Here is a 13627-nt window from a genome sequence, read left to right as displayed (position 1 = left end):
GAGAGAACAACCATTTGTTGACAGACCACTGTCACATTGTAGGTCAAACACAAGTAAACATCTCACTATCAACCTCTCCCCACCATTGTCCTGCTGCTATCTTTGGCAGTGTGATGTCTCTAATTAAGCCCTGATTGTCCATTAATTAACGAGCCGCTGCTGAGTGTAATTAAGAGGGTCCGATTGCTAATTAAAATGTAGCCTGCAGTCATTCGCATACCAAATGACCTGAGCATCTGAGCTGAAAAGAGGAGGCATCATACAGAACGAGAGATGGAAAAGAAGAGAGAGAGAAGAGAGATAAATGGGTTTGAGTGATGGTTACGCAGTATCATTGCGCGAACATGAAAAGTCTTTCTCACTTTAGTGTCTTTGTTACCCTATTCTCAACTGAGCTCTTTATTCACTGCTTTGACTTCCAGTTAGGGTTCCGTTGTCAAGCCCTTTATACATTTGTCATGTAGAGACCCACCTTTAATGTAGCTCAGTAAATTCCCTACATCCACCCCTCAGCCTCCTATCCTGTAATTAGGCTGGCTGGATTCTGCCCATGGTGCTTTTCCATGGGAAGGGTAGGGCTGGACCGACACACCTGTTGATCTGTAGAGAGGGTGGCCGAGGCTGGAGACTTCAGGTCACTGTCCAGCCCTGCACACACACACACTCTGTCCAGCCCTGCTCACACACACTCTGATCAACCCTCTCACACATATGTTTAAACATTCCCCCCACCGCCTTAGGTCTCTCACACACTGCTCTCTGTCCTAAGAACCTCAGGTAGGCAAGTAGACAAGGCTAATTGTTTACACAATGTCTTTTATGTTTTCACCAAGGCACCAATTGATTACTTCAACCTATGCGTACGCTCTTATTTCTCCCTCCCCTTACCCCTCCCACCAATGCTTCTGTATCTCCTAGTCATTGTCTCACAGTTTTCAACCTCCATCCTCTTCTCTCCCCCCTTCCCTCCATCATCTCCTCACTGCTTTCTCCCCTCCTTCTCCTCCTCCCTTCATCGTCTATGTCTTTTCTCCCATCCCCTCTCTCCCTCCTTCCCCTCCTCCATCTTCCACCTCTCCAGGTGCTGGCTGTGGATACAGACAGTGGGGAAAATGGCACAGTGGTGTACAGCATCAGCCCTCCCAACCCATTCTACACCATCAGCAACCGGACTGGGAAGATCCGAACAAGCGGAGCTGTGCTGGACCGGGAGAGCACCAACCCCAAGGATGCCCTGCTCATGAGGACCATCATCATCTCAGCCACCGACCGTAAGGCTTCTTCCTCTTTCCTATGGCTACATTGCTGACTGACTGGCTGTGTTGCTGACTGGCTGTGTTGCTGGTTAGCTGGGTTGCTGCTTAACTGTGTTGTTGACGGGTTGGTTTTGTTGTTGATAAGCTAGCTGTGTTGTTGACTGACTGGCTTTGTTGATGACTGGCTTGCTTGAAATTGCCTGTTTTCTCTCAGTTTTTTGGGTTAACCTCTAGCTGGCGGGTAATGTCAGTTGGGTTAGCTGGTCAAGATATTTCTATATTAGCATAGTTCATATAAGCATTCTGCTAACTTTCATTGTGACAATGACATTTGTATTTGATCTTTAAAAAAACGGTCCAGAGTTTAATGTTTGTCCCTCTGGCACCCCCTTGTAGTGGGCAGGCCGCCACTGCATTCCTCAGTCAGCACCACAGTCTACGTCAACCTGCTTGACCTCAACGACAACGATCCCACCTTTATCAACCTGCCCTTCACTGCTGAGGTGCCAGAGGGTCTCCCCATCGGATCCTCTATCTTCAGGGTAAACTCCCAGGACAGCTGGCAACATAATGGAGACTCATCATTCAACATCATACATCATTCAACCTCCTCTGCTTTTTCCCTGTCCTTCTGTCCTCTTCTCCTCTCCTTCCTGTCCTACTTTTCTGCTCCCTCTGTCTTCTCCTTACACAGGTTCAGGTGGACGACCCTGACGAGGGCGGTAACGGTCTGGTTACCATGGCACTACAGGTGGGCATGCCCCGTCTCGACTTCTATCTGAACACCTCCACCGGCGTGCTAGTCTCCACAACAACATTGGATCGCGAGAAGATAGGCCTGTACATGCTGAGGATTGTGGCGTACGACGCAGGGAAGTTCCCTCGCACCTCCACTTGTACCCTCACCATCACAAGTATGGACCTGGGGTCAGGGAATATGGGTCAGGGGTGACATACCATACACTGGATGAATATCAGAGTAACAGAGGAGATGAGTATCTGACTTATAATAAGGTTAAACTAATTTCACATCCAATCATATCTAATAAGATAAAGTTCATACATTATTTTAATTTGTAAGTTCATAATGATTTATGGTTTGAAAAGTTATTTTATTATAGATGGTCAAACACAATCTTTGTGTGATTAAGATGCTATGTGTATTGCTGCCACCTACTGGATGGATTCTTCTGCCCCTGAGATTTACAGCTATGGTTCACCTTCAATGAGGGATATGTCAAAGAGGGATATGGCAAAAATCAAGATGAAAACATGATAAATACAGTATGAGTACATTTGCGTCTGTCCGTGTGTGTGTCTCTGTGTCTCTTCGGGGCAGTCCTGGATGTGAACGACGAGACGCCCACCTTCTTCCCAAGGGTGTACAATGTATCTCTGCTGGAGAGCGTGCCCAGAGACTATGTGGTGGCACGCCTCAACTGCTCCGACAACGATGCCGGCCTTAACGCCGAGCTCAGCTACTTTATCACAGGTCAGAGGTCACAGGTTCTGTGAGTGTATGTGTGTGTGTGCCTACATGTAAGTGTGAATGTGCGTTTATGTACAGAACAGACTAGAAACCCATTGTGCATTTTAATACAGTACATGTGTATGTGTGTGTGCGCGCGTGTGTGTTGTCAGAGGGTAACCAGGATGGTAAATTCAGCGTGACCTTTAGAGGGGGAGTGTTGCGAACCGTGGTGGCGTTGGACAGAGAGACCCAGGCTGCCTACACGCTGGTCATCGAAGCTATAGGTGAGTTCTACAGTCTAGTCTACAGAAGCTGTCCTTTTGGATGTGAGAGTGACTGAGTGCTCACCAGAGTGGTTGGTTGGTACTTCATATGGTGCAGTGAGCTCAAATTCAAAGCTGAAGTTGATGGTATCTTTCTCTCTCTTCATCCATTTCTTAAGGCCCGTTCACACCAAGAACGATATATACCATTTTAAGAATAGTTTTATATTTAAAACAATAGCAGAGTCCACACCACAATGATAACGACAACTATAAAGCGGAACAATATAGTTGGGATCACAATGTTCAGCTAATGAACTATAAAACACTGATAACCGATCAGAATCCATCTGAATTTAAAGCGCCCACGCATTTGAAATGGAAGACAACATTGCGAGAAGGTAATTGTCGAGGTTGGTGTGGTAAATATAGTTATAGTTATAGTTATTGTTATCGTCCTTGGTGTGAACGGGCCTTGAGAGGTGTATGTATTACCTCTAAAGGATTAAGATTTAGAGTGTGCAGGTCCCACTGCTTGTGCATCAGTCTCTGTTCCTCTCTGTGACTGAAGCAAGAACCAAAACTTTTCTGGGGTTTCCTGTTGTTCTAGTATCAGTTGACTAACCAACTGTGTGTGTGTGTGTGTGTTTTTGCCCATTTGTGTCAGATGTTGTTTTTGCGATTTCTCATTTACATTGTAAGTCAATTATGAGTTCATATAGTGAACAACTAAACATGCATGTATCTGTATGTGTGTGTGTGTCTGTGCTTGTGCTCACCTTTGTGTCCATGTGTGCGTGTGTATGTGTCAGACAATGGACCAGCAGGCAGCAGGAAAACCGGTACGGCCATGGTGTATGTAGAGGTCCTGGACGTGAACGACAACAGGCCCATTTTCCTACAGAACAGCTATGAGACCAGTATACTGGAGACTGTGGCCCAAGGGACCAGCATCCTGCAGGTACACACGCTCACATACAGTACTCACACACTCATGCACACATTCACATACCATACACACACAGATATGGAGACACAAATGCACAAACAGACAAAAACTCAGACACACACATGAACACAATCATGAAACAAGGCAACATTTTTTAAAACATTATTTACTAACTGTTACTAACACAACAATCAATGTACAATACAAAACTAAATAAAACATGTCAATTATCCTTTTGGAAAGGGCTCAAGCCGGCCCTTCCCATCTTGTCAGTAGCTACACAACCTCCAAACACCCGAGGACTGAATCTAAGATGGCCTCATCAAAGCTTTGTCAAATATTAGTGTCACTCTGCAGTGTTCTGAACTTGCTGTTCACAAGGAAGTATCACGTGTGAGTTGAGTCATCCTCAGGTGGGGCCTGTCATATTTCTGTGACAAAGTCAAACAGGCAGGGCATGGTGAGGTGGGGCTGCTGGGGGATGCTGTCGGCCTGTGGTCGGACCAGGGTGACATGGGTATTGGCAGGGTCCGATTCGGGCCTGCGCTGCGGCGGTCTCCTGAAGGAGCAAGAGTAGGAACGGCGGTAGGAGCCCAGCCTCTTCCACAGCTTCAGTTGGGGCTCGCTGGAAAGAGAAGATCCGCAAGCCAGGGCCCCTCTTGGGCTGCAGCCCCCCTCGAAGCTCCCCTCTTGGGTTGAGGACGGCCTGCAGATGGCCAGGCAGGCTGCAACAAGTGCAAACAGGAAAAACAGACCCAGAACTAGCATGATGGTCAGGGCAGGGTCATGAGGTAGTGGGGACAGAGAGATTGGGGTGGAGAGGGATAGAGAGAGAGGGGTGGAAAAGGAAAGAGAGGAGGTGAAGAGCGGGGGAGAGAGGGAAGTAAAGATAGGAGAAAGGTACATGGAGACATTATTGGACTCTGCAAAGGAAGAGACTGAGGAGATGTTGAACCCTGGATCACTGGAGTTCATCTTGGCTCTGTATAGAGGAGAGGGCAGGACACAGAGATTAGAGGTGGCGAATATGGGTGTGTTTGTGTGGATGTGGGTGTGAAGGATCACTTGAACTCTATCAGTGTCACAGCAGCTCTCTTGATATGTGCTGCCTCACTGGCCAAGCTGAGTAAGGCTTATTTGGGGGGCTAATTAGGATCATACTCTCAAGGAGTTGTTACACGCACACACACACACACCATAACACATGTGCGCACAGGCTATAAAATTTGACATTTGGTGCAATTATGTAGCTATTAAGCTACACTGAGTTGATGCTTGACAGAGTTTCTTCACTGTAATACAAATTGGGTTTATTAACGTACCCCCCACCCGTTAGAACAACCACACCCATCACCCCTCCAGTCATTATAATACCCCCACCCACCACCATCCCACACACCACCCATCTTCTCTAGCACAGTAACATTTGTAAATGTCATCGTATTTAATTCAGTGGAGACAAAGCATGGCTTATCGGTTTAGGGGAAACACATTGGGACATGAAATTATTTTTGAGAGCAAATGCCAGGAAAGCTGTGAAAAGGCCACTGGAGCAGGATGGCTCGTTAGAGCACTAGTTCATTAGTCACCCACTCCCCAGTACCCCCCACACACACTCACACACACACACATACACTGTCACTCTCTCATTGTTTCTCACTCTTTACTTTTGACACCTCAGTTACTCTTTGACAACCTACCCTCTTTGCCAATAATAAACCCATAAACACAACACATTTTGAATGACTCTATCTCTCTCTGTGTCTATCTCTGGCTTTCTCTCTAACCTTGTCTCTATCTATTTTTATAAATACAATGTCAACATTATGATCAACAATGAGCAAAGTTCAGGACATACATGTACAGTACCTCTTCATCAGCTCTCAAAGCTTCCTCATTGGCAAATTTTGCAGGGGGCATATCCTCAGCCCCTCCTCCCCTCCACTCCCTACCCTTCCCTTCCTCACCCAGCCTGTATCCATAAAGTCTGAAACTCATCAAACTCACACACACTCCACATATGTACGGGACACGTATCTATTGCATATTTTACAATTACAACCGTACAAAAACACATTCTACATATACAATCTTGGTAAAAGTACCTTGTTTAGCTCTGATTTAAACTTGTTCCTTGGCTCCACACTCCTTTCCCTTCACTCCGCTTCTTTCACCAACAGTGAGGAAGGAGGGAGGAGAGAGGGAAGGGGAGAACAGGACTGGGGGATAGAATTGTGATCATTAAATCTCTCCAGTGTTTTAACCTGGGAGAGCCTTAGACAATGCTGAGTTTCTGGTGCTTTATTGAGGTTTACGGTTGAATCTCCTGACAGAAACACAACAAACGCTCAGATTCCCGGTGCTTGGCCTGGCAACTTGGGCTCAGCAGGTTGACACCCCTCCTAGAGCTGAGATGGTACAGTCTGCTGTGTAACACCCTATTCATCACTCACTAGACTGACCCCCCACTCTCTTTTCTCCCGCCCCCCTCTCTTCCTCTTTCTCCTCTCCTGTCCACATCTCTTTATAAAGCTAATGAGACTAAAGCAGGGCCCCTCTTCATGGAGGGTGTGTGTGTGTGTGTGTGCATATGGTGTGTGTGCATGTAGTGTTTGTGTGTGTTTGTACATGCAATGTATGTTTGAGGTGACTTAGATGATGTGTGTGCTTCGGTAGTTTGGTGTCTGTGATGATCACAGTGCTGGTTGGATGTTTGTGCATGTGTGGATGTTAGTGCATGCAAATGTATGTGTGTTTTTTAATGACATGTTTTTTTCCAAGCATACCCACAGGTGTATCTCTGTAAATTATCTAACTCCTGGCTGCACTCAGTATTATATCATGGAACCATCTCAGAATGGACCATGGAGCCTGGCTGTCTGTAGTCTGTTTGTGTCTCTGTTTTCTGCTGGCTGCCAGCCTGCCTGTCACAGAAACAGGGAGTGAAAGAGAGGGAAAGACCAGGAGAGAGGAGTGTAAACAGGGGCGAGAGACGGATAGATAGGAAATATATAAGAGATTATTAGAGAGAGAGAGAGAGAGAGAGAGAGAGAGAGAGAGAGAGAGAGAGAGAGAGAGAGAGAGAGAGAGAGAGAGAGAGAGAGAGAGAGAGAGAGAGAGAGAGAGAGAGAGAGAGAGAGAGAGAGAGAGAGAGAGAGAGAGAGAGAGAGAGAGAGAGAGAGAGAGAGAGAGTTGTGGAATGGTGGCCAGGTTGTATTGGGGTTGTTGTGGTAGCAAGCTCCAGAGGGGTGTGTGATTGTCTGAGGGAGGGTTGATGATGGTGATGATGGTGATGATGATGATGATTAGCCTTTGGTTTAGTTCAGAGGATTTTGTAGTGTGTCCATGTGTTTGAGTGTGTTAGTATAATATGATCATAATGTGCTCCGTCTTGTCAAATTGGGTATTGTTATATATGAGTATGCTTTGTTAATGCTTTGAGGGTGTGAGTCTGCGCGTGCCTAATTGTTCCAATCTTGTGTTCATCTATGTGTGTGTGTAAGGTATATATTTGTGTGTGGCTACTTAAGTCCTGGGGGGTATTCCAGAAAGTGGGTTTATTGAAAACCCTGAGTTGGGTAACCCTGAGAACTCTGGGTTTTCCGTTCCAGAAAGAGAGGGAATGCCAACTGTGGGTCAGTGTCCATGGTAACTGACTATGTGAACCTAACCTGCTTTTGCATAACAAATTCTGCATTTCTACCTATCCCCTATCCTCTTTCTGAGCCTGATACAGTTGGCAGACATGGGGTATGGGCTTTCCTGGTTCAAATGACCGATCTCAAAAAAAAAAATATTTGCTTAGTCGGGAGAGCATTATAAGACCGCGATTAGATGTGCCTTAAATCCCTGATGAATCCGTTTTCCGTCACTCCATAATTTTTGTTTGCAACATTCTCAGCTCTTACATCGCTAATGTTACACAACGTGGACGTGCACTCAGAACTGACCAAATGCTTTTTTCGACAGAAATAAAGATAAATCATTGACATTTTATTTGGTCTTCTTTATTGTCTACAAATAGAAATCCAACAATGAGTATATATTGTTCCTACAATTCCACAGTTCTACATGCAGCATTCAACGTTTCTTTATCATCATAATCATCATCATCCTGTGATGAAAATCATTCTGTTCAGGGTTACTGCTACTACAAGTTGAAATAGGCACTAACTGATATTTACTTATGTCAAATATAATTAAAACCAAAGTGATGAGTCTACAATCAAGAGCTTATAGGTCTAAGCAAAATATGCCTTACCTGTTTGTAATATGTTTTTATATTTCATTTTAAGCTGCTTTCCAGTGCGCTCTGCACCTGTGGGATGCACCTACGTGAACATCTATTTCATACATTCCACCACTTTTTCACCTGTAATATTAACGGACAATGTGGTTAAATGTTCAATGTATGGACTGGCTACTGCATTCAAATGTAGGCCTGCATTGACTCGGCCAGCAATTGTCTCTCACACCAATTGTCTCTCCTTCGCTGCTATAGCCATGTGCTTTTTTCCGGAATGTGTGCTCAGATTCTCCATAAACACATATTAACACTTCTAACTGAAGTAGGAGGACGTTCTTTGTCACCGGGTGCCATGGTGGATTAGTATCGGAGTTCCATTGATGTTGGCTTTTTATAGTCCTCATGCACACGCTTAACTCAGAGTGGACATACTCAGAGTTGAACTAATTCAAACAAGCTGTTTTGGAACAGAAAAGTCAGAGTTCAGGGTTGGGCTTACAGTTTGTTAAACCTGCTTTCTGGAAATACCCCCCCTGCTGAGTGTGTGTAAGATGTTTCTATGTGTATGTGTGTGTCTGCAGGTGCAGGCCACAGATGCAGACCAGGGAGATAATGGCAGGGTTCTCTACAGGATCCTTTCCGGTGAGTGTGACTTCTTCTTTCCTGTCTCACACGCGCAGAGTCCCATGTCTCACATGGGACTCTGCCATACACTATGCTGAAGTAAACAACTTAAACACGGCAACAAACAACACATGTATTACCATGTTGCATAACTTGACTTTCTGCCTCCCTTTTGTGAGTGTGTGTGTGTTTGTATGTCTTTGGTGGGTGTGTGTTTGTCTATGTGTGTGTGCTTGCAAATATGGTGTGCTTGCATATATATGTATGTATGTATGTATGTATGTATGTATGTATGTATGTATGTATGTATGTATGTATGTATGTATGTATGTATGTATGTATGTATGTATGTATGTATGTATGTATGTATGTATGTATGTATGTATGTATGTATGTATGTATGTATGTATGTATGTATGTATGTATGTATGTATGTATGTATGTATGTATGTATGTATGTGCAGGCAACAGCAACAGTCAGTTCAGCATCAACCAGCTGACAGGCATGATAACACGGGGCCTCAGGAACCTGGACAGAGAGATTAGCAGCTCCCATGTGCTGGAGGTGGAGGCCTACAACAGTGACCAGGGCCCCATGAGGAGCTCAGTGCGGGTGAGGGGGGAGGGAGGGAGTTGACGAAGGAAGAAAAAGAGCAAGAGTGGTGGGGGGTGAGATAAGAGTATTGAGGGGAGGAGAGAATGAGGTGAGAGGGTGAGGTGAGGGTGAGGAGAGAGGATAAGCTATTAGTGTTCGTACAGTGTAGAAACCACCAGACAGAAATTCTGGGAAATGCATGGAGTTGCCTTAATTTATTTAGAGTGAATAAACTTGTGAAACAGATAAGTAATGCCGGTACATGTATTCCGTTACTTACCAACACTGTGTGCATGTGTGTCGCCCCCTGCAGGTGATCGTGTATGTGGAGGATGCCAATGACGAGGTGCCCGTGTTCACCCAGCAGCAGTACAATCGTCTGGGCCTCCGAGAGACAGCGGGCATCGGAACCTCAGTCATTGTGGTGCGGGCTACAGACCCCGACACTGGTGGGTGTGTGTGTGTATGCGTGTTTGTGTGCACAACCTTCCCACTGATGGGCTGTGTGTGTGTGTGTGTGTACAAACTTCCCGTTCCTCTCTTCCACATACACAATAACACACACAGTTGACTTGTTTTCATGGAGCTGGTATGTATTGTTCCATCCAGATTTTGAAAATGAGATGCTCTGTAACTTCCTCTCTTCACTTCCTGTGTTCTGTGACGCGGCTTAAATATCCTGTGGGGGTGGTGTTCAATGTGACATCCACTCTCCGGAAAGCAGGCCTTTCTTGTCACCCACAGCATTCACCTATAGCTCAGCATTACCAAACTTCTTTCATCTGGAGGAGTACAGGATATGTGTACAAAGTTTGGTTTTCACAGCAGTGGCATACAACCACATATTTCAATAGTATGTTAAAAGCAAACATTGCACTAAATGGGTTGCTGTGGTGACAAGAATAACGTTTCCAGCTCATCTCAGTCTCCCTTCCCTCCTCCCCCTGCCCCCACCTCCTTTGACCCCTATCCATCCCAACTCGCTCTTCATCCTTCCCCACCCGCCACCTCGATGCCCCTGCCTCGACTCCCCAGGCGACGGAGGTGCGGTGTCGTACGCCCTGGTGTCCGGTTCGGACCGTAAATTTCAGGTGGACACAAGCACTGGGCTGCTGACCACGTTGGACTACCTGGATTACGAGACCAAGACCAGCTACCTGATGAACGTGTCGGCCATCGATCAAGCCCCACCCTTTCACCGAGGCTACTGCACCGTGTACGTTACGCTGCTCAATGAGCTGGACGAGGCCGTTGCCTTCTTCTCCGCCGGCTACGAGGTTTCACTGCGTGAGAATATCGCCACAGGAACCGAGGTGGTGCAGGTGCAGGCGCAGTCAGCCGACAACCTGAACCAGCTGACCTACCGCTTTGACCCTGACACTTCACCAGCTGCCCTGGCGCTCTTCAAGATTGACAGTGTCACTGTAAGTTACGGAGAATGGGGAGGGGACAGAACACGGAGGAGGTTATGTTTATAGGTGACAGAGTTTCTGTCTTTGATCAACTCTCTTACCTTCCCTCTTCTCTTCTTTTTGTGATATTGTCCCTGTCTCCTTCCTGTTCTGTATGTGTGTGTCTGTGTGTATGTTCCCTCTGTTTATCCTGTTCTATCTGTGTGGGTGTTTTCTCTCTCCTTCCTGTTCCACCTGTACGAGTGTTAATATTTCCATTCTTTCATATCTCGTGTAATTTGTTTTGATTAATTGCGAAATGAGCCCTAGTGTGATCAATTTTAACCTGCGCTTTGATAGCTGGTTTATTTGAAGCTCTTAATGTGTTATTTTGTTTATACTGTTTACATTGTGAGTGTGTGTCCTGTTCGATTGGATATGTTCTTTGTTGTGTTTTAATTTATACTCTATGAAATCTTAGGAAGTCAAAGACAAATTTCCAGAAAGGGATGACAAAGTTGTATCTACCTACTTACCCACCCACCTACCTACCTACCCACCCAACTATTCTGTTCTATGTGTGTGTGTGTGTGTGTGTGTGTGTGTGTGTGTGTGTGTGTGTGTGTGTGTGTGTGTATCATAGGGTCGTATCACAGTGACAGGCTTGCTGGACAGAGAGAAGGGGGATCTCTACACCCTGACAGTGGTGGCTGATGACGGAGGACCCAAGAAGGACTCCACTGTGGTACTAGACCTCTCCAATATAATGCAATACTACTTTAACCGTACTCAGTGACTTCACAAATGATATGACCCTGTTATTTGCATCCCCTGATCTCTCCCAGATTCATGTCTTTGCTATCAAGCCATAGTGTTTTGTTGGTATGTTGGATCTGTATAAAGCATTTGATTCCATCCTTCTTCTTCTATCTTATTTTATGCTCTCCACATGGAATTGTAGAAGGTAAGATTAGGCTTTCAGGTTTAGGGCACTGTCTCCTAGGGTTTGTGTATAGAGTGTGTGTAAAATACTACAATTATTTCATATGAATATCATTATGACAAATTATTACATAAGGAATAAATAATCTTTTACATGCTTTGAGACAGCTCATTCATCAGCAATTCTGTTTATTCTTAAGTTATTAAATATTGAATTAAAAAATTGAAGGTAAGTAGGACTTCATTGTCATTGGTCCATGTTTCACCATTTGATAGGTGTCCATCACCATACTGGACGAGAATGATAACAGTCCAGAGTTTGACATCACATCTGATACGTCGGTTGGCATACTAGAGAACACGCCCATCGGGAATAAAGTGGCGGTGGTTCTGGGGCGGGACAAGGATGCAGGGAACAACGGAATGGTGAGGAGAGAAGAGAGAAGGAAGGCGGGAAAGGGGAGTTGGAGGAGAGGTATTGTGCTTTCCACCTGGGACTTTGAAGTGGTCATGTCTCCTTTTCCTTCCCCTTCCTTCTCTCTCTCTCTCTCTCTTTCTTTCTTTCTTTCTTTCTTTCTTTCTTCATCAGGTGAACTTTTCTCTGGTGGCAGGAAACATGCAGGATGTGTTTGAGATCCGAACAGTGAACCATACCTATGGAGAGATCTACGTTAACTCTGCTCTGGACAGGGAGACTGTGGACCGCTATCTACTCAAGGTCAGGCAGCACTCCAGGAACAGGCCCTACATACACCAGTATCTTACTTACACCTATAGGACTAACACACCTGTAGGACAGAAACTCCCTACCAACACCTGTACTTACTCCTGTGAGACCTAAATACTCTCTAAATGTGTTTGTATATGTTGAAATGTTTGTGGGAGTGCATGTGTGTTGTTAGGGATAGTTTAACACAGTGTTATTACAGGTGCGAGCGACGGACAGTGGCTCCCCTTCCCGTTTCTCAGACCGCTCTCTCACCATCAACATCCTGGATGTCAACGACAATACACCCATCATTGAGAACCATCGGGGCTATAATGTCAGCGTCAACGAGGTGAGATGCATACACAAACAAACAGGCATACACAACTACACACACAAAGACACACACACCCACACACACATATGCATACATCACAGGCAAACACACATGCCTAAAATAGATATGCATACAGTTGCTTATGTCAGTTTGTGTCCAGTGCTTGCTATATTTGTGCTTTTGTTCATGTATGTGTATCTATATGTCTGGTATGTGTGTATCTATGTGTCTGGTATGTGTGTATATGTGTCTTATATACGTGTACCTGTGTGTGCTTTGTAGAACGTAGGTGGCGGTACATCTGTCCTGCGCGTGGTGGCGACAGACCGTGACATCGGCCCCAACGCCATGCTCTTCTATTACATCACCTCGGGTAACCAGGACCTCACGTTCCGCATGGACCGCATGACTGGAGAGATGGTTACACGACCCTCCCCGCCCGACCGTGAGCGCCAGCAGGAGTATCGGCTAACTGTCACTGTGGAGGACGACGGCACGCCGCCACTATCAGTAAGATGACAAACCTGTGATGTCATAGTGTTTGTTATATGATGTTATGATGTCATAGTGTTTGTTATTTTAGGAAGGGGAAGATGTTGTGTCTTAGTGTTGTTATATTAATTTATGAAGTGTGTTTTTAAGGAAATTGTTCAACAGGCTATTACATGCCTGGTATAGGCTTGTTACTTCTACACAGCTAATGATTGTGGTTGTCTGCTGTGAACTGAATTTGTTGAACTGGTCCTTCTCAGTCTGCCTTGACTAGAGTAATTCCGGTATTGACACGGCTCCCGCGTATTGCACCCATCTGTTGGTCGACCTCAGTACTGCAACACATATAATTGTC

The 13627-nt window shown here is 45.4% G+C and overlaps 1 protein-coding gene across 2 annotated transcripts in view; it reads left to right on the top strand.

Annotated features, from left to right (window-relative positions):
* The first annotated feature begins 2586 nt into the window (after positions 1–2586).
* The window catches only part of cdh23 (cadherin-related 23), a 113011-nt gene continuing 101970 nt past the window's right edge, over positions 2587–13627 (top strand). The window contains exons 1-13 of one of the 2 annotated variants that reach the window (XM_047029620.1): positions 2587–2748; positions 2898–3011; positions 3803–3951; positions 8767–8827; positions 9274–9422; positions 9718–9853; positions 10440–10828; positions 11439–11540; positions 11757–11759; positions 12014–12163; positions 12327–12455; positions 12667–12795; positions 13063–13290. In XM_047029620.1, the coding sequence (XP_046885576.1) occupies positions 3841–3951; positions 8767–8827; positions 9274–9422; positions 9718–9853; positions 10440–10828; positions 11439–11540; positions 11757–11759; positions 12014–12163; positions 12327–12455; positions 12667–12795; positions 13063–13290 (1587 nt within the window). In that variant the 5' untranslated portion in view covers positions 2587–2748; positions 2898–3011; positions 3803–3840. Of the gene's footprint in view, positions 2749–2897; positions 3012–3802; positions 3952–8766; positions 8828–9273; positions 9423–9456; positions 9514–9717; positions 9854–10439; positions 10829–11438; positions 11541–11756; positions 11760–12013; positions 12164–12326; positions 12456–12666; positions 12796–13062; positions 13291–13627 lie in introns of those variants that run through there. The other variant, XM_047029621.1, reaches the window with a different exon arrangement.

This window comes from Hypomesus transpacificus, chromosome 11 (assembly GCF_021917145.1).
Source record: "Hypomesus transpacificus isolate Combined female chromosome 11, fHypTra1, whole genome shotgun sequence".
Classification (NCBI taxonomy): Eukaryota; Metazoa; Chordata; class Actinopteri; order Osmeriformes; family Osmeridae; genus Hypomesus; species Hypomesus transpacificus.
Note: the sequence above shows the minus strand (reverse complement) of the source record. Positions and strands in the feature narration are given on the sequence as shown.